The 27,780-nt window shown below is 48.5% G+C and overlaps 4 protein-coding genes across 4 annotated transcripts; all 4 read right to left on the reverse strand.

Moving 5' to 3' along the window:
• Nucleotides 1-518: 518 nt before the first annotated feature.
• LOC128727840 (pancreatic lipase-related protein 2) lies at nucleotides 519-4,616 on the reverse strand. The gene is made up of 4 exons (XM_053821786.1): nucleotides 4,598-4,616; nucleotides 1,744-2,040; nucleotides 1,250-1,681; nucleotides 519-1,189 (listed from the first exon to the last, which is right to left on the reverse strand). Exons 1-4 carry the CDS (start codon nucleotides 4,614-4,616, stop codon nucleotides 519-521), a joined length of 1,419 nt encoding a protein of 472 aa, XP_053677761.1.
• On the reverse strand, nucleotides 4,594-27,401 carry LOC128727844 (uncharacterized). Its single transcript, XM_053821791.1, has 20 exons — nucleotides 27,166-27,401; nucleotides 25,447-25,513; nucleotides 25,117-25,366; nucleotides 24,878-25,035; nucleotides 24,594-24,811; nucleotides 24,292-24,321; nucleotides 23,991-24,156; nucleotides 16,724-16,869; nucleotides 15,790-15,981; nucleotides 12,381-12,553; nucleotides 10,997-11,120; nucleotides 10,677-10,922; nucleotides 10,423-10,605; nucleotides 10,157-10,352; nucleotides 9,815-9,894; nucleotides 7,981-8,415; nucleotides 7,642-7,905; nucleotides 5,850-6,035; nucleotides 5,457-5,748; nucleotides 4,594-5,219 (listed from the first exon to the last, which is right to left on the reverse strand). The coding sequence occupies exons 1-20, from the start codon at nucleotides 27,185-27,187 to the stop codon at nucleotides 5,159-5,161; spliced, it is 3,489 nt and encodes a 1,162-aa protein (XP_053677766.1). The 5' UTR covers nucleotides 27,188-27,401; the 3' UTR covers nucleotides 4,594-5,158.
• Nucleotides 9,804-13,795, reverse strand: LOC128726090 (phospholipase A1-like). Its single transcript, XM_053819879.1, has 7 exons — nucleotides 13,735-13,795; nucleotides 12,381-12,553; nucleotides 10,997-11,120; nucleotides 10,677-10,922; nucleotides 10,423-10,605; nucleotides 10,157-10,352; nucleotides 9,804-9,894 (listed from the first exon to the last, which is right to left on the reverse strand). The coding sequence occupies exons 1-7, from the start codon at nucleotides 13,793-13,795 to the stop codon at nucleotides 9,804-9,806; spliced, it is 1,074 nt and encodes a 357-aa protein (XP_053675854.1).
• Nucleotides 15,421-21,683, reverse strand: LOC128726091 (phospholipase A1 member A-like). Its single transcript, XM_053819880.1, has 8 exons — nucleotides 21,638-21,683; nucleotides 21,221-21,332; nucleotides 16,724-16,869; nucleotides 16,235-16,350; nucleotides 16,042-16,168; nucleotides 15,790-15,981; nucleotides 15,544-15,724; nucleotides 15,421-15,478 (listed from the first exon to the last, which is right to left on the reverse strand). The coding sequence occupies exons 1-8, from the start codon at nucleotides 21,681-21,683 to the stop codon at nucleotides 15,421-15,423; spliced, it is 978 nt and encodes a 325-aa protein (XP_053675855.1).
• Nucleotides 27,402-27,780: the final 379 nt, after the last annotated feature.

Consider the following 27,780-nt stretch of genomic DNA (forward strand, 5'->3'; position numbering starts at 1 on the left):
TTGAATAACTATTTTCCCTACACGCCCGACTGCTTTCTGTGCCGTCTTATCGGGTGTCTTATATGTGTAAAACAAAAATTGTGTGAAAAATGTGCTCCAACCCCAACGACTGCTCGGGTTCAAAATGGAGTGGAGAATCAGGGCTAAGCCAAACACACAAGCGAACCAAACACAATGCATTACGCTGGGGCTTAATTGTGTTTCCTGTTTCGGTCGGGCGTAAACCGGTTCTACTCCGGATGGTACCTTTTTGCGGGCTTCCGTTTAACTTTCGCCCCCAATGTTACCCTTCTCTAGCCGCATGAGCCAGAAACACGAAGTTCTACAAGGGCCGTGAATGATTTGAGTCTCATTAATTAGATAAAGATGACGTTTCGCGCGAAGTTGCCCAGGTAAACCGCTGCAGCTGCAAAGCCCAATGCACCCACGCAATGCACAGGCCCCATTGATATATTGCACAAATGCACCGACCACCGGTGCGGGCACGATGAGTCCAAAGGTCGTCAGGGTGTGAAGAGCTAGTGTGCGTTAAACATCGGCATGGCGTAGCGTTGCATAACGCTGGCTTCTTTCTGCTGCAATCGTCGCCTCAAATCCTGCAGATAGAAGGCATCATCGATGTCATTGTCACTCGGTGTCGGTATCGTTGGAATAGAGGTGGCTAACGTGCTCGGTGGCACCTGCAGTCGGTCTCCATTGTAACGAGACTTATCCTGCTCAAGGATTTTTCTTATGTGCTCTTTGGTGAGCTCGTTGGTTCCAACATGATTAAAGTACGGCCATTCGTCGTTATCATCGTTGGAATGGTTTGGATCCTGAGAGTACGGTGTCGGGAAATGGTCCGCGTTGTTGAAGGAACTATCCAGCTTTCCCCACTGGTCGATATCGCTGATGAAGGGGTCCCTGTTGAGACCGTGCTTGTTCAAAACTGCATCCTTCTTCTGGGGAATGCTGAAGCCGACCCACCGTCCAATCGCAAACGGTGAAGCAGGATTAGTCGTGATGAGGTACATTCCCTCCGTACCGATTGGGCAGTCTTCACCAGCAACCACCTGTTGATTGTTCTGCGGACAGAAACCCAACAGATAGTAAACGTAGCTTTGACAGCTCCAGCCCCAAAAGCCTGTTAGACTGCGGATAGACTCGGAGTAGTAATCTGGAGCACGGTGGTGACTGCACGCCATAGGATCTGAAAGCATACAATCATCGATTAGTCACGGAATCAAAAATCACCACACTGACGACCTACTTTGTCCAGATCCCCAGCAACCCGGCTGCAGTATTCCTCCATTGATGTAGAAATCAGCATGCCCACACCGTTCGATCTTGCCTTGCACCAAAGCGTTGGTATGGATTACATCCACGAATTCGGCATCGGAAGGATCGAGTTTATCGTCCACAGCAGCCGTAATGAAGAGCGGCATGGCAGGATCAAGCCCCGTGATTCGCTTCAATCGGAAAGGCCGAACCGTTGTGGATACGTAGTTTGTTACCTGAGCGCCAAGAGAAAACCCCACCAGATGTATGTTATCCGTGCCGGCGTCGATGATCCGCTGGACCAGCTGACCAATGCATTTTCCAACGTGGCGTGTGTTGTGTACAGCCGAAGGATAGCAAGGACCATGGGCAAGGTCACTCCAATCGACGTAGAACAGGTTGTAGTTGGCACGGGAAAGATACTCTGCGGAGACAGGATAGGTTAGCTGTCGACAATATATACCCCGGTCTGCGATCGATTGTTACCTCCTTTCATGTTTATAAGTGGAGTCAGGAACATGTCGGCGTTATAGCCATGTATGATGACCTTTACCGGGTGGGATGGGTTGAAATAGGAAGAGCTGAGATTGGACTGCTCCCAGTTCTCATCGATATGAATATATTGTCTATCATCTGGGTTCGAGCGTGTGAATAAATAAAACCGAATATCATTATCCGGACAGGGACGATCGACGACCCAAACGCAATTTCCGATCGTGAAACTGCTTCTTCCTTTTTTCACCGAGACGGGAACTGAGCGGCAGGATGGTAGAGCAACCAAACCTGGAATGGGGTGTAGTAAAAACGAAACCAACCACGTGGCCGTATGAAGATTCCGTTGAAATGGAAAATAATTTTAAATTCATATACGCCTAAAGTTATGCAATATAATTATATGTTTTGAGCTTAGTATGAATTGTATGTGTGATTTATTTTTTAATTTCTCGATTGCATATAGTAATTGGTGTTATCGCATCCTATTATCAATATTTAAAATCTCGGCGGGACCGTCATATCTAAACTTATTATCAAGGTGTAAATACAGTTGTTGTTTGATTCAAGCGCAGCGCCACAGAACAATAGATAACAGGGTCTTTGCAATCATACTTCATAAACAGTAAACGAGCGGCACTCGAATTGATAATACAGATAACTAACACTTCCCACAAGATTTGATAGCCCTGAAAATGACGAACCCCTATCCGGACATCAACCTAAACATATGCTCACCTATAAAAATAATCGCCCGAATGCTCGAAAAAAATCGAGAATATATTAAGCTTCTAGCTGCCATCGTGCTGGTTTCATCACCGATATTGCGCGGCCTGCCTAAGTACGATTTTATGTCACCGATGTGATAAGCGCTAGCTGAAGTTATGCTATATGCGCTTATCATTCAACACCGCACACAGCTCACGCACACTTCAAGTCACGATGGCTCGTACCACACTCCCAGTAATTAAGGCTCTGGCATTATAGTGCTAATTAAAACGTGAACGAAGGCACCCCACCGGAAACGGCAACACATTAGGCACGTTCTGACTTTTGTGCGAGAAAAAACACGACCGACCGAGCTGCGCTTTTCTCACCCCAAGCGAATGCAACCGGGCGGACACGATTAACGACGCATCCGCAATCTATTGCCGCACCAAGAGAACTAAGACACTAATGGGCTAATGTGGGTGGGCCAAACCAAAGTTTCTCCAGTCCATTTCGACCGGGACGCAGCGTGGTTAAATATTCTTTACGCGTTCCGCCCACGACGGGTGGCGCGAAAGTGTTTTCGCGAGATTTCCCTGGTTGGCCCTTTTCGCATGGAATGCGGCTTCTATCGGGGCGGCTTGCTTTTATGACACTTAATCGAGCGTGGTTTCACTGGACTGCAGCAATGCCCTTGCACCCGGTTGGGTTTCGTATGCCGTGGTATCGATTTTCACACACATCAACGGTACACTTTGTCTTTAACTGGGGCTCCAACCATAAATTGATTTATCGAAACAGAGCCAACCGAATTTTGTTGATAGTCAGTGTGCGGAATACTGACTGACTGACGGCGTGCGTCTGCCCTTGGCTTTAGTGAAAGTCGTTTCACGGGCTACTTAGAGGAAAGCACGCCTTTCCATCCCAAACGGCTTTCGTTTCCGTTTTGACCACAGTGAAAGAAGGAAGTGCCTGTGTTCGCATTCGTCACTATGGCAACGATAGAGCACGACTAGCGTGGGGATAGAAATAGAACCGTCCATATGCACTAGAGCACAGCCACACATACGGTGAAAAGCGCGCACGGTCAATGGAAACGAGCGTTTACTATTTTCTTCACCCAATCCCAACGGCTGCACACTCAACTCTCGCTTGCCCGAGTCTTCGAAACATTGCGTGCCGCCGCGGTTTGTTTTGTTTATCGCGGACGTTCAGTGTGTCGATGAGTTGGTGCTAGAATGCGTCCGTTGCAGGGATGTCGAATCAATTTTGGTAGTAAAATCATACCCTGCCAATAAATTTTACTAAATTATGGTTTTGGAGGTGTAGCAGGTATTTAAAACATCTACTTGCGGAGGAGAAGTGTTGCTTTACAACCTAGGATTCGTAGTTTCGACATCAGTTGCATTGCAAATCAGAAAAAAAACATAGAGAAAGAAAAAACCGGTTAGCCAGTGCTATAAAATGAATGCACAATTGCAATGCAGCTACACAGAGCATATGACTAAACCAAACCAGAAGACATGATTCGTTCAAGGGGAAGGAGAGTCTCATCTTGCTCGTACGATTCTCTTGCAAAATAGAAGCAATTTTAATTAAAGCTCAATTTATACCGTGATAGCTATGAATTTGATACAATGTGAGAGCTTGTAGCAATGATTATTTTATACAATTAAACTACTTTCAGGATGTAGGCACTTCTTCTAAAGCTCGGTTCCTCATTGAGTAAATAATATCTAGTAAGTTGCCAGGGATGATGGCATTATAGTCAAAAATAATTATACTTCTCATCTTTCATACGTTCTCCAAACGAAGTATGATTGATGTTAAGAACGTGTCGTTGAACGTGCTGCTTTTTTGTTGTTAATGAGTACCTTTGCCTTGGTTCTGTGTGATCTTTGTGCGATCTTTGTGCGATTTATACTGCTCTACTGTTCTCTGCGCATGTCCTGCAGAAGTTACCAGCTTTGGTGAAGGTCGCGCTCAAGATGATGGTGTACTTAACCTACCGATTAAATGGCTTGACAAATCGCCACTGATCTCTGTTCCGAATGAGGCAACAGCAAATGTGCAATGAACGTCATGAGCGACACACGAACCCCCCGAACAATCCAATAAATCACCAATAATACCCAGTTACGCTTAGATTCAGCGCTCATTTTGTGCCTTTATTTTGACTCGTTCTCTCGTCCCTTGATTGCACTGGGCAGTCCAAGCCCCCGAGAGTCTCCACGCAACCCCCCGGTAATGAGGGCTGCTCACCGTTGCCCTCTATTTTTCATTTCCACTTTTTCGAGTCTCCTTTTTATGCGAGTTTGTGCGAGTATGTTGGTTTGGGTTTTTTTTACACCGCTCCCCAGGGTTTACGATGCGAACATTAAATACCTCAACGTGGTCGATCGCGGACTTGGTGAATGAGGTGAAATCTCTCGATCTAGAGGACTTCACAGACGGTAGTCACTTGGTAGTTCCGTATGGTTCGCTGGTGGCGCATTTATTATGCTTCTCACGCCTACGGCTTTCCGGTGCATTGTTTCTGCACACTCGGATGCATCGTAACGGTAATTTTCAACACGATAATTTGGCAAGCTTGCCTGACACCGTGTCACTTCTGCGGAAGATGGCGATCGACAGTGGTCAAGGTGAATCTCCTTCATGCATCGGGGATCAGAGGACAGCTGGTTGCAAAAGCATACTCCATTCAAAAACCCATGGCAAATGGAGATTTAGGGTTCGTCGGAACGAAGTACACTCCTTCGACACTGTGGAAGAGACAAAGATAGCGTGAGGTGAAAGAAAAGAACCATCAATCAAATGACGATATGGCGGAAGAGAAACCAGCCCTCGAAGGCAGTAGGTCACTGGCGCCACCACCGGGTGTCATGGAGGATCGTTTTCGACCACTACCGGGCTCTAGGGTGGTTCCACGATGTAGGAAATATTCTCGCGTGCAGGGGCGGAATTGATCGAAAAGCTGATTTGATTGACGCGCTACTCACGTATTCGAACAGTACTCGCCCATCAGTATGCGATCGCTATCGTACTCATTGTTGGCTTCGCCGAGAGCCACGCCAGGTTGCGACGACTCTTCCTGCCTGGTGCTATCTTCCTCGTCGATCATCGACGTTGGTTGCGCTTGCTGCTGCTGTTGCTGTTGCTCGACGCGATACTTACAGAAGCCGAAAAAGTATGCAAAATAGCTCGTACAGCGAGTCGCCCAGAAACCATGCTTGCTGTTGATCGATTCGGCAAAGTAGGCGGCGGACATCATGTGGCTGCACAGAGGTTGATCTGTCGAAAGAGCGGCGATCCCTCGCGATCGAGGGAGGAGTTTCACTCATTAGTCACGCGAAAAGCCTCAAGCACTCGCTTATTCAGCAGGTTGTACTCACTTGGATCGTTCTCGCAACCGGGCTGATTTTGACCGCCGTTCATGTAAAAGTCCACGTGGCCGCATGTCTCGATCTTCCCGTAGACACCCGCATTCGTGTGTATGACGTCGACAAAGTCCGCATCGCCCTGATCCAGCTTCCAGTGAGGTCTGGCCGTGGCAAAGAACGGTAGAGCTGGATCGAGACCTGTAGAAGCGTTACGAGAAAACAAAAGCGGCGGAAGAAAAAAAAACCATCGAAATCTTACAACTCGCTAGACCTCGCACAATGTGCGGAAGGATTGCTCGAAATGGATGTAAGCGGAGGGCAGTGGCTGCAAAAACTGACTATGGCCACAAAATGGCGGTACTGAAATTGCGTGCTTTCGTGTTTCTTTTTGCTGATGGCTCCCTGTAAGCAGTACGCTTTGAGCTTTGAACTTGACCCAAACCACTCGACGAAACAGGTCGTACGGAGAGCTCGTTTCATCGCGATGGCATTGACATTAACCCGTTTCGTCCGCAGATGAAGTCGCGGAAACGTGTGCCATGCATACCTGAACATATGCGCCGGTGACCAACACAGGACGAAGACTTTTCGCGGTGTAAGGTTATGTAATAAATGCCCCATTGGCATCCGACAACGTGCATACTTAATGATCACAAAATAAACAGCGCGAGGCAACACCGGACAAAAAATGACAGTATCTCGACAGAGTAACGATTTTTTTAGCAGCGTGTTTCGAAGGATGAACAATCGTCCAACAATTTGGCTTCAATTCAATGCTCAATTAACATTGCGCGATTACACTACGCCGTTGTTTGTCTACGCGCCCATTTTGCCGCACGATCAAGCAGCTTTTATTGATCGCGGTTCGTAATTAATGTGTGACCCTTTGGATGCTGCATCGGGCTTACCCCTCAGGTGGTGAACCGGCATTGGTGAGAAATATGCAAAGACGGCACAGTTCTCATCCACAACCTAAGCTGCGTAAGGTCTCTGCTCGTAGACTCCCGATCGGATGGAAAACATCGTTGAAATCGAAATAATGCCGAATCGAAACGGGACGTAACATGCCGCGAGAGAAGCGTCCATGTTAGCAAGTGGAACAATTTGTTTTAGCTCACCGGATCAAGGCGATATAACGAGGTTTTTAAGGTGGGAATTGTTTAAGCGATTGTTCCGGTATGTAACCAGTTACAGCCAAAAACTCAACTCTCAAAAACACCCCATTGGTAGCCTTCTGACTCCAAGTGTAATGTCGTTAATGAGATCAACTTATTAACGGCTGAATGGTCCGGTTGCAACACCAAACGCTACCAATTGTATTTAGATCGGTTTGATCCGTTCACCGGCGGGTCAGTCACCCGCTAAGTGCATCAGAAAATTAAATCTCGTGCATTCTATCGTCATGAGCATTTGAAACGGTTCGTTGGGTCCGTCTCGTTGCAGTCTCCAGAACTCGAACGGTGCTGCTAATCGAGCATGAAATCGAATGGATGCAGTATATTTACAAATTTACTGCCCCCAACTTGCGCTCTCGATTGCAATCTCACTTTCGTCTTGATAGAACGTTCCACATTTTCACAGCCACGAGAACCGGTGGCCGTTCGGAAGTTTCCTACAAAACGAGTTTTCCGCCTGTCCGTCCGCCCGTCCGAAGAAAAAAAAAGAGGGGAAAAACAGCTCACCCTTTCGCGAGTAGGTCCGCAAGAGAGTGCAAGTACAAAATTATGCCAAACTGTCACTCGGTCAATGCGAACCACTACTCACGTGCGTGCGTGGAAAGTGTAGCCCTCGTGGTGCTACGTACCTGTGATACGACGGAATTTGACGCCAATCGATTTCTCCAGCGCGTTACTGGTGAAGCTCAACACGTGCGCCCCCAGACTGAAACCGATGGCGTGTAGATCGCGGGTGCTAAACTCCGGATGGTTCGCCTGCAGACCCAGGAGGAACGTGGCCGTACATTCGCCTGCCTGTTTGGTGTTGAAGGCAGCCGTTGGATAGCACGGCAATCGGGAAAGCTTGCCCCAATCGACGATGAAGACGTTTGTGTTTGGTTTCCGCAGGTACGCTGCACAGTACGGTGAAGGATACGCTCATATCAATATCGTTCGAGGATCTTTGAGTCTCGAGACCTTGTGCTTACCTTTACGAATCATTTTCGTTGCATTGAAATCGATGCTACCGCCGTATCCGTGCACGATCAGTTTGTTGGTTTGGTTAAGCGGAATATGCTCCGGTACGTGTGGATCGATCGCATCTAGCAGAATTGGTCCGTCTTTCGGATGCTCGCTGGAGAAAACGTAGAATGCAATCGTTTTGGAGGTGCACGGTTCTAGATACTGGAATTGGCACGGTCCGATCGTGAACTCGTGTCCACGCACCAACGCACTTCCGGTGGTCAGTAGAATCAGTGAAAACACCCGGCACAATTGAGCCAGCGGCGATGAGCTTCCGTTCCGATGGAAATGGCACATTTTCCCTACACACCGTGTAAAGTGACGACGTACGAGTGGCTCACGATCGATCGACGATCGAACAGTTACATTGGAGTGTATGGCCTTGCGGCAGGAGATGCAAACTAACTACGGCACGTTGGGGTTCGTTTGTTTCGACCGACCGTTTTCGGGGGTTCCCTGCTGGTGGACTCCTCACACCACGGCATGGCCCACTTTGGGGTTGGCAATTTATCCCCCCAAAGGCACACACACACACACTCACAGAAACACACACACTTTTCGGCTCGATGGTCCAGATGATCGCACATTTAATGCGGGGCGCACATAGACCAGACAAGCACTCACTCACAAATTAACCCTCATCGGGAGCGAAATGATGATGTTCCTTGCACAACACAACCGGTAACCGAAGTTGTCGCTCGAAGGAGGGAACTCGAATCGAATTTGTCACTTCAATCGTCACTGGCAGGCCTCACAAACGTGAACCATGCGTGTTGCGTACAAACAGCACGAGCTTGCGCACATTTGGTGCCTAATGGGCGTGGAAGTTTGAAAACTACGAAACGTCTTTTCGAGGCGTGCTTTAGTCGGATGGCAGCACTGCCGGTTTGTGGCAGGATTCGAACCCGATCGGTGTCCAGTGCGGGCAGCTGGGTGCTTAGCAGCGTGTGCTCAGTCGCGTTCTATATCCCACTAACTTTCAAACGCACCCCATACGGCGGTTAGGCCGCATGTAAGCTCGCGCTTATCCTATTTGGTGGGGGATTAAGGCGCTGTGAAACCGCGCGTTGGTGGGAAAGACGAGTTTTGTGAATGTGATGGCTGATGATGGTGATGGCGATGGTGGATGGTGTTGGGTGTTTGCTGGTGATGATGATGATACCCAACCATGCCACGATCTGGCTGGATAATGGCGAGAAGATGCACGGTAGAATTCGTTTTTATACGCCCCACTGTTGCCCCTATCGCAGCACCGATGGAGGTGGAAAACGATCAGTTCTAACATGACGTGGATGGAAAACGATCGAGCTTTGCACACGCGCTAGAGCAGCTAACCGATTGGGGTTTATTTTAAGAAGAAAAGCACACACGCGCTAACCGCGTGAAAGATCACAAAAGGTGCTAGTGCTTCCTTGTAATTAAATAAATTGCATATGATAAACGCCGAAGGTCGGGACTGCATTGGTCGTGGAACAATTATTCGCTGTCGCAGCTTAGCTTCAAACCAAAACAACGACGCGTTTAACCTTTTCGATATTGTAGTATATTTATTTGCCATTTTGCAGAAAAAACCTGCAGATACAATTACAACTTCCTGGTGGTGATAAAACGATGATGGTCGATTGATTTGCGATCGGTGACGAGTGATGGCGTGATGATGCTACGGTGGAAGGTGGCTGTTGAGATATCTCGCACTACAGGCTAGAGGGTCGATGCGACGATAGTAATCACTTCGCTCCAAAAATGGAACCGAAGACGATGCTGGAACCATACGGTTCCGTTCTAGGGCTCATATGCAACACCGCTGATCCCCGGGCATCGAGGGTTTCGATGGACAGAACGGTGGATTGATGTCTTTGATGCAGTACGAGCCGGAGGCACTACAACGAGAACGAGAATGAGGTTAATTCGCATTTAACGAGCTGGTCGCGATCGCGAGTTCTTTATGCTTCTGACAAATGCGCAGAACTCTCAACCTCTGCCCTGCGTGGAGCGTGGACAGAACCGTTGCGAAAGCTCACAAAGGGTATGGCGATCGTTAAAAAAGGCAACAAATTTTACTACTTTACGGTCTGTCCGTTGCTCGACACCGTTAAGTGGTCGGCCTTGAGCACCGATCGAACGGGAGATTACGCGACTTACTTTGGTGGAGTCCTTAGCCCCATCGGGATGGCGTATCCCATCGCGTACCCGAATCGTCGACGTCCTTCACGAACCCCCGACAGGACTGCATTCGAAGGACACCGTCGACTGCACGGTTCCGCCATAGGTTCGTGACCCTCGTACAGTGACTGGGCTAGGTAGCAGATGGCCCAAATGTGACTGCACAGGTTGATGTCTGCAAGAAGCGATGTGAGTTAGCATTGTGCGTTTTTTGCGTTTTTTCACGCTTGCGCAGGATTGCTTACTCGTGCTGTTGCCACAGTAGGGCTGGCGTCGTCCACCGTTCACACAGAAATCGATGTGACCTACGCGACCTCCTTCACCGTAGTGACCGGCGTTAGTGTGTATCACCTGCACGTACTTTGCATCACCCTGATCTAGTCGATTCACTCCACCCGGCTTGATTAGTGGTCTCGCTGGATCCAGAGCTAAAAAAAAAAGAGAAGCCACAAAGGTTCAGTAGGGTCTAGCCTGCCGAGGTCCTTTCTAGCTCACTTACCGATGATACGCTCCATCCGGAAGTTGAGATAGTTCGCCATCAACCCGCAAATGTGCGCCCCAAGCGAGTGACCCACACAAGTCGTCCTTTCAACCGGCAAACCAAGGTCCCTCAGCTGCATTAGGCTCTGCGCCAGACAGGTTGCAACCGGACGGATGTTGTAGACGGCCGCCACATAACACGGCGGCTGACAGAGAGCGCCCCAATCGACGAGAAACACGTTGTACCCGCCGTGGTTGATGTACGCTGAAAGGTTCCAAAAACTGGTCGTCAGAAACTGGGCCAAACCGCTGGGTTCGAATCCGATGGTGCTACCGTACCGTCTCGTAGAACCGCAATCGGCAGCGTGTCATCTCCACCGGCGTACCCGTGTATCAGTATGATGTTCTCCTTCGCATGGTCCCATTCGGTGTTGTTCAGCCAGTCCCGAAGCCGATGGTCGAACTGCGGTAAACCGAGACGAAGAACAGAACATGGATATAGAGGTGGCCTTGCGCTAGAACCGTGCCGGAGGAGAGCGCTGATAAGAGGCCACCGAAACCGAAACGGAGGTGGCCTAATCGCTGAGCCTGACATTGATCAGGGCCAATGGGCCACGGATGCCGCGATATGCAAACATCGCACCGAGGCTTCAAGCCGTGTGCCGTTGTTGTTGGTTCGATAATTGAGGTTAACAAACTGGTGAACTGACAGCCGCGTGTTGGCAGCTCGCGGGTGAATGGGAATGCATATTAATCAGTCTCAATGCGCCCTACCATACCCATGTACCAGATGCCGACGTATGCTGGCAGGCCTCGAGCATTCGTGTTTGCGCATGCGCAACATTACGCGCATTCGAATGCGCGAATCCGCCTTTCCGCACTTCCGAGGTGGTTGTTGTGGCGTTTCCGGCGTCCATGTTTGAGCTACAACTCCCGCATAGTGTTCGTTTGGCAACCCAAAAAAACAGATACACCACCAGGCTAACGGACTTGGGGGGGGCCATATTTGGCATATCCTGCGATTTTAGCTCTACGACCGGAAGGTGAGACCACTAATTAACCAATGACCACGGTCTGTTGGAAAGTGGCCCACGGCTAGAACTGTGTCAAGTGTGCTTGAGCCTTTTCTCACTGCTTGCGCAAACGCATTACCATTAGCGCATTAGCGAGAGCGACCTGCGTCTTAAGCGAAAGGGCTCGCTAGTGGGCAGAAATGTGACGATAATGAACTTCAAAACGGACTTCTCCCCGCCAACCGGCAACATGGTGTACCGTTTCTTCACAGAGCACGTGCTACATTGCCACTTTATGGTTCCGCCAGCATAACTGCCCGGTTGCTTGGGCGAGTGGGAGGGAAAAAAGCCACCCCACCGTCAGCCTACTTAGTGCACTTGCACCGCGGATCATCGAGGTTCATGAGGCGCCTCGAAGAGAGAGGGCTCTTTCGTTGCCAGCTAATCCAAACCCGTTTCGTACGGTGTCGTATCAAACGCGCGTGAATCGCAACCAGCGATTGCGTGAATTTAACGCCAGCCCGTCGCGACACACTACGAATCATGCTGCAGTTTGTAGACATGCAACAAGTGCATAAGTGCGATGGTGCAGACCTTCTGCACTGCTGTACCTGTTGCTCCGATCGCCAGCAACCTTGACGTTCAAAAACGAGTCTCGTGCGTCCCTGTGCCAGCTGCCCTTACGCTGCTCTGAGGCCTCTTACACCTACCTTAAACTTATCCCGCACGATGCCGGACGTGTAGAGAAAGATGCCGATGTCCTGATCCGGACAGACGTCCTGTCCGTTGCCGCGTTTCCACACGCAATCCTCCCGCGTGGTGTTGTACGAATCCGGATCGCCCAGGTAGAGGGCCTGCGCCAGAAGATGCTGCGCCTGGGCGTCTATAAATTGGTCTTGCGGTTGGTTTTTGTGTGTGTGTGTGTGTGTGTGTGTGTACGCGCATTTCGGGTGTGTGTGTGTTTTTTTTTTTTGGGTTGGCAGGAAGTGGGGTATTTTTTTCGTTTTGTTTCGTTGCAGGTGGGTAGAAGAGTTTGGGGGGTTGTTTTCCACCACGAAAACCGTGAAACGTAAAACCAGATCGAATCATATGCTTCCAGGATCGGGCAAGGGATGGAAAACGGCACGTGCGATCGCGTGGGGTGTTTTGAAACGGGTGCAGATGAGCATCGAGCGGTGTTAGAACGTGTGCGTACTTATACGTAGGTGAGTGAGCTTGTGCTTGTGCTTGTGCTTGTGGGGGTGAGTACGAAACGAGGATGCGCATGCGGCAGGATGCAGGAAAAGTTGTGTAATGTTGCGAAAGTGTTTTCGAAGAGTTTTACATCCTCCTCCCCGTTTTTTTTTGTTAGTGTTAATCGATGCATTCATAACACAGAGCATACGCGAAAGAGAACTGGGAGGCTATAAGAACCACCGTAGCGTGTCCGTTAATCGTGCTCGTAAAGTAAAAAAAAACCGGTGACGTAACGGAAAGAACGCAACCCCGATGGGGTGGATTCTGAGCAGATAGGCCGTGTGGTGGAAATCGGAAAATTAGTACCAGTACCATCGACCACCGGGCACTGGCGCCTGATTTGTGCTTGTCGGTGTTGTGTCGGTGTGGTAGTGCACACACACTCACGAACCCGTGTTCATGGCCCCAGGGGGGGTTGGACCGTGAAAGTGATCAACTTCCTCTGCACATGCACATGCACACGCACACGAAAAGTCATATGATTCGTGTCAATGGTTTTGAATGGAATCCGTTTTGTTCGTCGATTTTTTTTTCTCTGCTCTACCGTTTACGCGTGCGTTAAGCAACGCGATCATTGTTGGTTCTGAGATACGATCTCGAGTAGAGGGATTGGTTGGCACTGATGATCGTCGATCGGTTAAGGCGATCGTCGAACGATACGAAGACTCTCACTAACGCTTGTTGATGAGCGCTATCACTTAGGTTAACACAAAGTCGCAAGGACTTCTCGTTACCGACTCACTGGGACTTTGCTTTCGCTTATCTTTCGATGATGGGGCGATGATGATGTTGGGCGATTGGGAGAGCTTTGAGCTCGACGACACTTACAAATCATGACACCACCGCTGACCAGCATCGAGCTGAGGATGATCTTCACAAGCAGCACCATGGTGGAACCTGGCGCCAGATACCTTGATGGAATGGATCACTCTTCACTGCAGTTGCGAGCCACACGGCTCTGTCCGACTCGTTCTGACGACTGACCACCGACGACTCCGAGGCCCTAGCAATCGACTGACCTGCCGTAGGTCTGTACAGCCGCTGCCGAGCCGTAAATGCAGTTGGCCAAAGTCGGTCGGCTGGTCTGCAGGTTTTCTACCACCACGTTGCTACCTTCGAAGCCCTACCACGGTCGATGGCCGTGAGCCACGGCCCAACCGGTGTTCATTGGGGTGGCCGTTTGGTTGGAATGAACCACGGGCTCGTCGCTTCGTGGCCTCGACAGGCAGGACCCAACGGTGTTCATGGAAACGGCATCTTTGTTTCGCGATTGGAACGCTTTTTTTTCGTGCGGCTCGGCAACCGTTAGACGGCGCAACATTTTCTCTCGCGGCCGGTGGTGGACGTTTGGAACGCGAAAATCGCTCCGACCTTCCGATCGGTGGTAGATAATTGTTCTTGATGATCAATTCATTACTTTGATAACGTGGAGCTAACCCGATCGTTGAGCATTTGAAGGGTTGTTTTTTATGGTAGCGAGCATGAAAATGGTCGCAAATTTTGCACGAATGATCGATGCAGTTAGAGCTTGCACACAGACCACTAGGTTGAAAGGAAAATCCAAGCTGTTGCTTGTAAAACTGTATCGAGGTGTACGAATAACGAATACCTCCATCACAAATACCATCCATACTCAAATTCCTAAACCCAAAAGATTGGTTGGTAAACGTTCCTGTAGTGCAATGCACTTTATTTGTTTCCCTTCGAAAAGCTCAGTAATTCTGCTAAATGGCACACGTTGGAAATAAGCATAAATTTCTTGCAGCTCTCGTGCAGCAGACGTGTCCGACAACGTGTCCATGGGAGCTCGACAATGGTCGTTGGAAGTCGTTTTTTTTTCTCAGAAGCTCCCCTGAAACAAACCGCTGCAAATTGAGTGTTTTGTAATAGGAAAGCAGTATGAAGGGAGAGAAAAAAGAAACTTCTCCAAATGTCAAAACGATGTCGACATTGTCCCGGTGTTTGGGTACTCAAGGCTCTTCTTATTCCAGGCACGTTTCGTCCATTGTCCAGTGAGTTAATCCAACACCCCATGGTGGCGGTCAGTCCCGATGTTTGCAAACGATGACTCTAACTCGTGGATGGACTCAGATGGCCCGAGAATTCATTTGCGTAATCGTGGAAAACCAAACCGAACGGATGAACGCATGCCCGTGGGCAGAAAACCATGCCAACATCCGGTCGACGAAACTAAAGCATGTCACTAGCTCGAATTGTGGGCGTTCTTTTCTGCATACAAGGAGGTGAAACTTCGCTCGTGCAGCCTTCTTCCGGTACATGATTAGTGATCATCATGCACAAAATCACCAATAAACCACGTGCTTCGATATACTCGTATATTTACAGCGATAAAACAACTCGTCGTGACATTAACGCTTATCTGCGCTCTTTGTTGATTGTTCGATTCATAAAACTACATGTTTTCCTCCTTTAATACTGGTATTTGTAGAACCAAATGCTTCGTAGTCAGGCCTCACGGGCAGTGAAATTGGACGGGCATCCTAATTGGGGCCATCAATTGAACGGGCAGTTCATATTCTGCTCCATGTGCACACAATATCCTCCAGTAACGCTGCAAATGTAATAGTGTTAGGTTGCAGTTTTCGTGAGATACAAACGCTGGTAGTTTTCTCATACTTTCCCGGTGTATCCTGTCCGACTGCAAGCCATTTCATTCGTACACGGTTCGACTTGACGAAGGGTATCCGATTGTCCGGAACGCACCCGGAAGGACAACGGAAGGCTCGCATTGGTCTTGCCGCTAGGATGGCGTTGGCAAGATAGCACACACTCAAGAAGTGGCTACATCGGGCTTGTTCTAGAGAACCATTTCAGATGAACTTCATGTTAAAGCCGTTCCCGCGAATGGCAAGGAATACTTACTTATCCGATCGCCTTCACAGTACGGCTGCACTTGGCCACCGTTTATACAAAAGTCTACTCGTCCACTAAACGAGCTTTGACCCAGCAGACCGGCGTTTGTGTGAATAACCTGCACGGAACGAGCGTCATCTCGAGTCAATCGGAACTTTTTCGAAGCGTGTTTCTCTATCAACGGCCTCGCCGGATCCAATCCTACAACAAGTGGAAGACAATTTAGATCTTACGATTACACGGATTACGCTGCCATTTTACCGATAATTTTATACTGTTTTTTCGTCAAATGGTTGCTCATCATGCCGCATATATGGGCTCCCAGCGAGTGGCCCACGCATGTTATCTGCTTACTGGTACACCCGGCGAAGGTCAGGAAAGAATAGAGCTGTAAAAGCATGAGGAAATCTCGATGGTGAAGATTAAAAATTGAATGATTTGAGCCTTTACATACCTGTGCTGTACATTGGGCCACCAGTTTTGTGTTGGACAGTGACGAAAAGTAGCATGGATACTGAGACAGGACCTCCCAATCCACCGCGAAAACGTTGAATTTTCGCGAAAGGTAAGCTGTGGAACAAAGGCTACATTTGTAGTGTTCTGTGCTTTCATACGAACCTTTGTTGGGTTTCGCGGAAAAAAGCTTCCGAGCTTTCGCGAGTGCATTCGATGTGAATCCTTTTACAAGACTTCTCGCACTATAAGGATTCACCACTCTTACAATACATTAGTAAACATACAGAAGGCAATGAACAATAATTTATACATTCCGAAGCAGTATACCGTTATGACACGATCGCAAAAGCTCGAGCTATAGTTTGTTTCGCTGAGCTAACTGCAGGGTGCATGCATAGCGAATTTCCCGATCGAGTGTTGAACTACTCCTTTGAAAGGCACATTGGGAATGGCTCTCTGATAAATTTTGAATAAAAATCTACCCTACCGTCCTTCAGGAACATGATGTGCCGGCTCGTCTGCGTCCCATTGAAGCCGTGGATGATGATCGCCGTCTGCTGGTTCGTCTTGAAGCCGGCCTTGAAGATGCTCTTCGGTTTGTTCATGTCGATGATTCGGCCCTTCCGAAAGGTTCTGTGAAGCCGAACGAGGCAGCGAATGGATAGGCAAATGAGGCGCATTAGCACTGGCAGTGGCTTCATTATTGCGATTTATCGTCGAGTAAAAGTTAGAGTGAGGAAAATTGCACCACGGAAGATGGGTCGTTCCGTTTTACGTACGTCGAATCATCATTACCGGGTGCTCTCGAGCAGAACGTCACCGTGGGGCGCATGTAAATGAGAACCAACGAATCGCGGTGAAGTGCGGGCACGCGATCGGAAAAGCGGAAAAAATGCACATCCCTCGAGAAAGAGGCGGAAGTGACGGTGGTAAATGTTTCACGCTCTTTCACTCCACTTTTGGGGTAGTAATTGGATAGTAATCAACGCGACGAACGACGTTGGTAGCTACTGTTGCAACTCGATAAAGCTAGACGAGGGTTTTTCTTTGATGTGGGTAAGAAATTTCAATGAAAAACGACCCCAAATGATGGGTAAATAAATATTAATTTACCACACAGCAATACACTCACACACGATGTCAACCAACTCACATATATAGATTAGCTTAGCCCTCAACAGGAAGGAAGTCGATCCAACTACCAACGGAATCATTTTAATTGTATTGCGATCAAAGGAAAAATAACTTCACACATTCAGCGAAAGTAACACCTGTAGCCGACTACTTCCCCAATCCGCGATCTATACACGCTGTTATTATGCATTGAAGAGAACGAAAAACACAACAAATACCCTGCAGATGATCGCGCGCATTTTCCCATAACGACGATGCGTTCGCAGAAGGTATGCTGGCGTGCTAGTGAAGATTGAATGGTTTTGAGCATGTTTCGCGAACAATCAACACTCAGACACAATTCTCCCCACATGGACGCTCGCACACAAAGCACACCCTGGTCTGGTCGGAGCTGGGTGCTATGACTTAATTTAAAACGAATCGCGAAAAGGGCGCAGCATGTCGCGAACGCTGCCCTACAATTCGCCAACAGCAGCAGTAGCAACAACAACGAAAACAAAAATAATGGTGTCGCGCCATTTCCTGGCGCCCGATCTCGGAAGCTCAACCCCTACCGACTTTCACTTTCCGCCCGGGTCGCGCGATCCTCGGCCTCCGATTAAGCTCCCGGTTAATTACGCTGATGTAATGCGACTGACGAAGGTGTTGATTTGATGGAATTCCGCTAGAATGTTGCCGGAATCGTTGACATCACGCGAGAGTCGGCCGATTTTTGCTTAAGCGTGAAGTAATACGCTCCCTGGGAAAATACGCAACTGGAAAAGCATGAAAGTATGAAACGCAAAGGAAGCGTGCACGAGCAGTCGAGCATTCGCACATGTCATCGTTAGCGATGCAGTCGAACCGTTTAACTTCTTGCGCGCGCGGTCGAAAGCACTCAACGGTCCACGGGGCCATGTGGAGACTTCAATGCACCGGTAAGCAACGAACCCTCGCGGCAGTGGCAGCGAACTGTCACGGGCTCCGGCCTGGGGGACTTTCTTCTTGCGCTTTCTGTTCCGGCCGATCGAATCTCTGGTTGATCGTGTTAACCTTGCGCCGCAAGTAGGCAGCAGTGACACGGCGCCATTCATCTGCAAGGGAACGATCGTTTCGCGAAGGGGCAGGATCACGATTCGCGTGCTGTGCGCCCCTTAAATGGTGCCGTTTTATGAATTTGCGGCGACACAAAAACAAAGCGAACGCATCATCCTGGGAAAATGTGCAACTCCCGTCGTCGTGTAGAAACCAGAAGACGAGCGTTATTTACTATGCAGCTGGCGTTTGAGCTTAGAGGATGTTACAACACGATGGCATCCTGTTATTTTTTTTTCGCAAAACGTGCCCACGCGTGGTTGATTCCCTTCACTGAACCCTACGGGATCCCGTGTCAAAATGTCAACAAAGCAATGTTCACTTCCGGTAAAGCGAATCCACCTTCGGCACGTTTGTTGCAGAAACAAAGCGCTTCATTGAGAAGGATGATATCAGCAGTTACGTCATTGGAGGGATTGATCCTCAGTTTTGCTCGATCATGGTCCGTCTCAGACCCGTCGACTAATAGATCGGTACAGTTAGCTCTCAAGACGGCTAGAATTTCGCAGCCACTGTAGGTAGGGAAACGGGAGAGCGCATGAAAATGGTGGTTTCAACGTGCTATTATTAGATCGATTATTAAAACGGACCATTCGGGAGCGCGTTAAATGTTTCGCTGTGAATCGTGCGGGCGTTAACGCAAGCACGTAGAAATTATCCCTCAATCAAAGATCCAATGGTTCGTGGTTGGGTTATCGCACCCCGCTTCATACCTAGTGCGTTTTGGTCCTTTCAATTAGCGGTTAGCCTACTTCGAGTGCGTCTGATGGGCGGCTGTTCGTGAAGAGTATAACACCCCCCCTTTTCGAATTCACGTCTTATTGGAACGATCATAAAATAATTGACGCGTCAGTTAGCAAATGGGCGGCCAGAGAGGAAACCCCACCGTTCTAGCGGATCCGCTAACGAAGTGATTCGGGAGAACATTTTACCCGCTGTTTTATGATCGTGATTGTTGGTAAAGCGCCCTTCGGCAACTCATGCACGTTGAAGTGCTGAAGATGTGCCACTTTTCGAGCACTTTCAGGAGGAATTTGTTCAATCAATCGTTGAACCCGAGCTGTGAATGAGCTAATGCTCAAATGGCATTACCCACACCGTGGCTAAGTCGAGTGAAATCACACCGAGCCGTTGTTATTATTGCGCCTTCGCAGGCGGTTAGTATCAGCGACTACTTTTACCACCATCTCCAGGTCGACCCTTGTGCCATCACTAGGGCCGTGTTTAACGACCACCCCAGCCGAGATGATTATTACCGTTCTCATTATCTTAATCGATCTACAACCATCGAGTGCGGTGCACTTGCGTTTTGATGGTAATCTAATGTGCAGTCATCGTGCCATCCGCAGGAAGGGCTGAGTTTCCCTTGACCACGCTGCTGGCCAGCCGGTGCACGGGTATGATAATGAAATTTCACTCTCACTGCGATGCGTGCACGTGGTTTCCCCGCTGAAAGGAAGCAGCCCTGCGTCCTGTGTGAAGGGCCAGGAGTAGAAAGTGAAATCCTTCGCCTGGAGCTTCGAACCGGTTCAGGGCTTTGTCGATAGGAGCGTTAATAAAATTCTGCTCAACGATCAAACGCTGGGTCGAGTGTAGCCTGTTTTCCATACTGACGCGCCATCCTAATGTCCATCCGGATCGGCTTAGTAGCACACTGACCCACAAAAGTTTCCACCCAAGGTCCGGAGTCTTTTATCCCTGGGTGATGTGTGTGGGTTGCTGTTCCACAAGTACGATTGGGTTGTGCAATTCCGCAGCTTCTTTGGTGGAATGCTTCCTCGTCATTCGGGCAGGCGAAACAGGAATGGCGACTTCCTGACCCGAAACGAAAGCCGGTCGGGTACCGGGATCGTGTTCAGGAGCGGGCAGGTGTCAAATAGTCATTTCTGCATGAGTGGAATTGGATGCCGGTTCGACTGCACGAATGGGAAGGTAAACCCGGACCGAACAAATCATAAATAACAGCCTTTTCTTAACGCGAGCGCAGGAGAGAAGTCTCGGGATGTAAGAAGCCTATGTGGAATGGAATCTCTTTAAGCGATGAAATGACGCTTTGAAAAATAAATGGTTGTCCATGCGATCTTCTGTACATTTTTGAATGATTTACTAATGTCCCATTAGTAGCTGTATCCAGCATTATCGATTCGTACGGTAAGTGCATCTCCAACGGGATTGATGATACTAAATGTTACTTCCTGAGCTGACGGCACAGTTAATGATAATGAGTGATAGCCACCATTGTCGTGGTAGTAAACAAAATGATCTCTAATTATCTTCAATTTGGTCTAAAACGAAACCATTAGCCTCACCAATGTACGTCTAATGTTGCGAATCTTAAGCACAATTATTGGTCTGGGGAAATCATTTTATTATATCATCCAACCCGCGTAGTAGTGGAAAACTTTCGCTGATTTCTTAAGACTGATAAATCAACACTTCAAAGGCAGCAGTTTTTGAGCCATTGGCCTACGGTTCGCTTACAAAGCACACGAAAGACAATAAAACATACCAGTTAGCGGATTGAATGTGGCCCAAATTCGGGGGGGTAAACCCGTTTTCCATTACATTCTGCTTGTGTGGTGTAAGACCCAGCCACAAAACAGTTTTCATCGATACTCAGAGGCTGTTTATTGTAACAGTCGTAAGAGTCTATCGACGGAACGAGCTAATGGCACGTGGGTGAAGGATAATTTGTTAACCGTTTCTAATGAGGGTGTGTTTTTCTCATCTCAGAGGGGTTTTCCGTTGCTACGCATACACCTACGGTTATACTTACGGGGTGTAGAGGAAGAATCGTATGTCCTCATGTGGGCACTCGTAGTTTTTAGTCCACATGCAACGAAAGAAGTTCAGATCCAACACGCCACCTTGGAAAATGGCGCTTATTCCTGCGATCGAAAAGTGGTGAACAATTTATGGGAATAATAAATGAGTACTAGATTTTGAGCGGGATGTCGCTTAGCAACTAATGAATTGTTTCACATGCTTTTTTGTAACTACTAATTGGTCACCTCTGCGATGAAGGGTGCATATTGGATAGGGATAAAGTGTGGGAAGCTTAAGCTAGCTACACCTTCAGTTCGTGCAGATAATCGATCGCACTTTTTACTTGCCAAACGAACGATGGCGAAACAGAAACACAAGAACAATATGGAAATCGATCTCAGCTGAAAAGGACGGCGCCTTAAATTACCTGCGAGCAGCGATAGAATGGTAAGAACACCCAATAATGATCTCATTATGGCGTACTTGTGGCGTGTGTGGTCTTTGCCGAACGATCTACTGGAGGTGTTGCACGCACACGCGGTATGATCGACGTGCGTGCGTCAATAAGTTTGGGCTTTTTTTTGCACCGAAACGCGTACAACAATCACATCGAAACTGCACGATGAGAAGCGGGCGGAACCCAAGCAACACGTTAGCTCATTGCGAAGCGCCGATCACCAGAACTTCTGTGCACTATCAAAACTCACACACACCGCCCGGAAGTGGCCACTAGCGGCGTACGTTGGAAGCACCGGTTCGAATCCTGCTATCCAATTGATTAGAATCGATTGCCGTAAGTGCCCGGGGCGGGCAAATTATCTTCTCTTTCGGTAAATTTTCCTCCTCAAACCCGAAAGTTTTTCACTTTTCATTCACACGGCACTATTTTTTCTTGCCTTCAGCTGCCCACAATGATCGAAATTTTGCAAGCAAACAATCAATCAACAATATACCACACACACACACAAAAAAACCCGTGCGAATTTGTTTGAATTATCGGAGCACTTTCGGGCGGTCTCTGTGAAATTCGCGAAAGGAGCCACTCAACTGAAGACAGGGAAGTCACTTGGATGGAAACAAACGAGCTGGTGCATAATCGCGCACCGACGATCCGCACTGGTCGGGAGCATGGGTTGGAATGATTTTTCGCGTTTCCTTCGGTGGATCCAAGCATGACCGGGCAAGCGCAGCCATGCTCAACCGCAGGCCCGCTTCTAAGACCGCTCGCGGGTGGGCTGCTGGAACTCTAGAAGCCGAGCGTGGAAACGCGCCGTGCGATCGTGGAGTTTTTCTCGCTCGTTCCCTAGCGGCTCACGAGAGAAAAGCGCCGGTGGTGCGCTTCGGTATGGTCCCCGGTAACGCTTCCGTTGATTGTGCCGCTGCTGCAATCGTGGATGCAAACGGAACCGAAAACAGATGCGTGCAGTTTTCCCAACGGCCCGGTTGAATCACTGTGATGCACGATACCTGAAGCATCACTTCCTTAATCAATTACAAGCGACGCGTTTTGGGTGCACATTCACGGGTACACGGGCGCGAGAGAATTGCAATATCGAAAACGAAGCTGCTACGCCGTTGCCTGGCAACGGACTGAACGGTTTTTGTGGGACAACGAGCGAATCGGGACAACGATGCCATCGAACTGCACCAAGATGCAAGTTCATGAACGTAGAAACCGGTCAGCATGCAGCCCTGGTGCAATTGCGCCTGATAGTTTGTTTGTTATTGCCCGCTCCTGCCCAGCAATTCCAATCGAATCAGGATAGACGATGGGACCTCGTCGGCTTGGGACGCGAAAAACCGGATCTTATGGGTTCTGCTGAGGGAATGCTATCGTGGTGCGGTGGGTTGTTTTTCTGGAGCATGAAAAAGGAAAAGCCAGATGGTTCCGGTTGTCTGGGACGCCGGTGACGATGGATGTTGTTGTTGGTGAATGTTACGCATTTGAAATAGCTACGCAATTTAGTAGGACAGTGGAACACGGCGGAAAACGAGCGTTATGGAATACGTGTGTGATTGGTATTTGTGTCGACAGTTACGCAACACCAGCATGTCCCCAAGGATGTTGTATAACAGAACGGCAGCATGGATATCAAGAACAGCTCGAAGCAATCATGCCGGTAGGAAATGAACGTTAATTTCTCTGCATGCCAGGTTTTTTTATAGATAAAAATCCTCTTAAAATAGAGCTTCCTGATTCGATTAAGGAATCGCGCATCAGCGTTCTGTGTTCGATGGTTATTATCAAAACACTAACGAATTTTCATGACAAGAATGATCGACGTTTGCTGGTACCTTTATGTATAAGCGCCTGAAAGTATGCAATATGCATACACAACCACGTGGAACATCGTTCAAATCGTGGTTCACCGGGAAGCCCTTACTAAGTTCAAATGAAATCATAAAAAAGGTGCTTCGCCGCTATTAGGGATGTTTCGGATACAGATTTCAAAATAACGGCAAATTCATCGCGGCAGCAGGTTTAAAATTTTTAGCAAATTTAACATTTTCTTTCGTGAAAAGCTGTTCTATTGATCCGACTACACCATGTTGGCTTTATCGAGTTTACTATAAACCATTTTGTACACGGGTAACGTTGAGTCTTATTGCTAAAGAAACAGAGACATTGTTATTCATATTTCGAGCCGGTTACTCCTTTGGAATATGGTGGGGCACCGTTGGTCTGCAGGTAATAATCGCCTTTGGCACTGAAGAAAAGTAAAAATAATAGATAATTAGAATTATTTTCGATCATTGATCACTGGAGAGGTTTATCGTACTCGGAACTGCAATCGATTCCCATGTGCACAACTGCCGCCGAACGGTCAACCTTGCCATCCTTGAAATCGTCCCACGACTTGCACCGGACCGAGTGGAATGACTCTACGTTGCGTTCAGCGACACTCTCTGCCCAGAACCACCACGAGCGTCGATGGCTGCACAAATCTATGGACATACGAAAAGTTCATATCAATTGTGGTAGAAGGATCCATGTGAAAACATAAATGTTGATAAAATAGGGATGAAAAATGAGCATATTGTAGGATATTCGCTATACTACTACGCTAAAAGGACGAGAACCTTCGGGCGAGTTCTGCCGGAATGCTTTGGCTGAGAGAAGAAGGTTGGAGAGGTTGAACGGGGTTCACAAAGGACCATACGGGACAGGTCACGAGCAGGAATAAGCAGGATATAACGTAAAATCAGAAACGAACGAAAATAACAAAAAAAAAAGAAACAAACACAAGAAAAACATAATACATGCATTAAAACACACACACTTTGTGGAGGGTAGGACACTTAAAGCGCTAAAAATTTCCAATAAATTGATCGAATGCCAATATTAAGCGTTATTTTCCTGATCAGGCGTTGTCGGCACTTACCGTTGTCGGTGAGCAGTTTATAGTTGCGCTTCGGGCAACCAGGTTGCAGGGTTTTGCCGTTGTTTGGCCAGAAATCGGCCGTACCCGTGCTAACCGGAGCACCGTACAGCCACGCGTCGGTGTGAATGACATCTACGAAGTTAGCGTCCTTGGAGCTAAGGGCAGTGGCGAAGATACCAGGATAGAACGGCGGGAAGGCTGGATCGAGTGCCGAAATTCTAAAAAAAACGATATTACAGAACGTTAGCAGGTTAAAACAGTCTACTCCCTGGCGTTAGACCAACCTGTTGAGCTTGATCTTCTTCTCCGATTGTGATATTACAGTGCGTCCTATGTAGCCGGATAGCTGACCTCCGAGCGAGTGCCCCACGAGATGTAGCTTGTTCTCGTCCAAACCCGCGTTGATCATCCGCAAGACCACAGCACCGAGGTGGCTTCCAAGCTGTAGAGAACCCAAAAAATGCGAAAAAACAACCTGTATTGCGGGAACAACCGTAGGATACTTTTACTCCATTGCTCCTACCTTCTTGCAGTTGGGTACGGCTTCAAGCAAATAGTTTCCGTCGGCCAGTTGAGCCCAGTCCAGGATGATGACGTTGTGATCTCCACGCTTCAGGTACGCATCGGCAATCACGTGCACGCTTTCCACCTCGGGTGATTCGATGTAGCCGTGGAAGTACATCACCGTCTTCTTGTTCTTGTCGAACCGACCGTGCAGCAGGATCTCCTCGGCCTTTTCCAGATCGAAGATCTCATGATCTTCGAATTTTGGCCTACGATTTGTGGAATGTAGCACAAGGTGACAATGATCTATTAGCCTCTTTTCGTGATGGAGATGATGCTGAATACTCACCCGTAGAAGAACAAAAACTTGGCCGTGTCCAGATGGGCCCGAACCGGCTTCATGCCCACCCATACTCCTGAAAGCGGGTCAAGGAAGAAGAGCAGAATTAATACGACATCCCGGAACGAATTGGCGAAGATCGTTTAATTGGTGCCGATTGAATCTGTCAACCAGAGGCAATCGTTGAGTTTCTATGCGATCCAGCCTTGAGGATGGCGCGTTCTTTTGTGCTGTAATTGAATTCCAGATCGTTAGTCGACTGGTGAGCCTCGATCGCCACAGAACACCATGCTGTATGAACGGGTAAAGCGTGTATTTGATAAACATGAATTACTCATTCATAGACCGCACAAAGCGGATGGAAAATCACATCTCATCGCATGTCTTACGTCAGCACCGGGTGATCTTTCTTCGTGGAAAAACAATCCCTAGACAGTGGGAACTAGCAGGCAGATAGACTGGTTGATCAGGCCGGGTTTAATTAGCTCTTTTAGCCATCACACAAACACACATCACTCGTTGCTAATGGCTACCGGTCAAGGGACAGGGTGACTAACAATCATCGAGCCGAAGGTAATGATTACGCTCACGCCGGTATGCAAAGATCGATCAGTGCAGCATGGCACTGGCCTTCTTGAGAATAAACCACACCGGGTATGAGTTTGAGCGCACTTCGCGGTTACGCCTTAATTGTAGTCGAGACACGGCTACTTAATGGGATAGCTCTAATCTCAATCCCATCAGAGACGGTCATGACCAAGGCTGGGTACTTGGACTAAGCGCGTTCCCCGAGATATACGGAAGAGCGCCGACCGTGAATGTTGTTTATCAACTTCACGAACGTGGTTACACGCTTATCGCGCCGGCTTGATACCGGGTTGATATAGGCTCAATCGGGTCGAAGCTCCGTACGATAGTGGCGTTTTTTTTTTCAGGGGGAGAGATGAAATACATTGGGTTTCTTTTTTTTTTTTATTTTGTGCCAGACAACGCTATCACAAACGAATCGATTATCAGACGAAAGGAGCGTATGGGAACGTGAATTTTGAAGGGATTTTTAGGACCATCTTCTGTGGTCTGTGGTATACGAGGATTTAAATAATAATCAGTTGAATATTTAATTTTTTTTGCTTCTTTTTTTAATCTTATCCAGACAACTGATGGCCATGAAGCGATATAGTTTACAAAAGCTACGGGCATTTTTTACCATTCTTTATCCCGAAATTCCACTTTCTTCCCGTGGAGCTTTAATCATATTCCATCTCTTAATTTTGCCACCTTTACGATCACCGCTGGATTTCTGGTGACTTTTCGCCCCTGCCTTCACCACGCGAATCAGATACCACCGCATCAAGTTCAAGTTTGCGGACCTACGCCAAAAACAAAACACATCCCATGGGGTTTGGATTTTGGAAAACCGGTTTGAGCGTCGTTCAGCCGAACCACTCGCCGTGATGCCTCACAAAACCAATGCGGCTTCATGAACCCAGGTGATTTTATATCCCCGGGCACACCTGGATCGGATCCGGAACACATCGGTGGCTCGTCATGGCGGAAGAGAAAGTGACAAAACCGGGTGGAAGCCACTGCGAAAGCTCACCGCAACGCCACCGAAGGAAGATGCGCTTGCGAATCCGACTCTTCCGAGTCGTTCGTGGGGTGGGCAGTTTTTATTGTTTTAACGGCGACAATTACGGCGACACGGCAGCAGGAAGTCACAAAACTTACTTGGATTTTTCAGACTCTTCATGGTTGGGGTGTTTTCGGGGTGGCTTTTCGAACGATCTCACTCTCTCTCTCTCTGTTTATTTCTCGAAACGATACAGCTCGCGGACGACTCACTTCATGGACGAGTTCACCTCACTTCCGTCAGCGCGGACACTGCTGCTGCTGCTGCTGTGGCGCCCGCAGGGCTAATTCGCACACACACACACACACACACACACCCGGGGGGTGACTAGAAACCGGAGGATGGCAGGAAATGAGCAGGGGGGGGGGGTCTTATCTCGCGAAAAGGGCGTAATCACAACAACGCACTCGCACTCGCGCGAATTTACGATATACAATTTACAGCGCCACAACCAGAGGGTGAACACACTTGCAGAAGCACTCGGAAATGGAATCGCCCCAAGTGGTATTTTTAGCTCGGCTTCTACACACCAACCACCCCTCCCTAAGGGCGTGCTGGCACTGGGTTAATTTGCTAGGGCCCAAATTGGATGACCCGCGCCGCACGAAAACCACGCGGAAGGGATGGCCTTCAAAAGTGCGCCACCGTACCGTCACGGTTCAACGTACCACATTCCACGCGACCGTGTGGCCCACTGGAAGCAACTTTGATTG

This window comes from Anopheles nili, chromosome 3 (assembly GCF_943737925.1).
Source record: "Anopheles nili chromosome 3, idAnoNiliSN_F5_01, whole genome shotgun sequence".
NCBI classification, from domain to species: domain Eukaryota; kingdom Metazoa; phylum Arthropoda; class Insecta; order Diptera; family Culicidae; genus Anopheles; species Anopheles nili.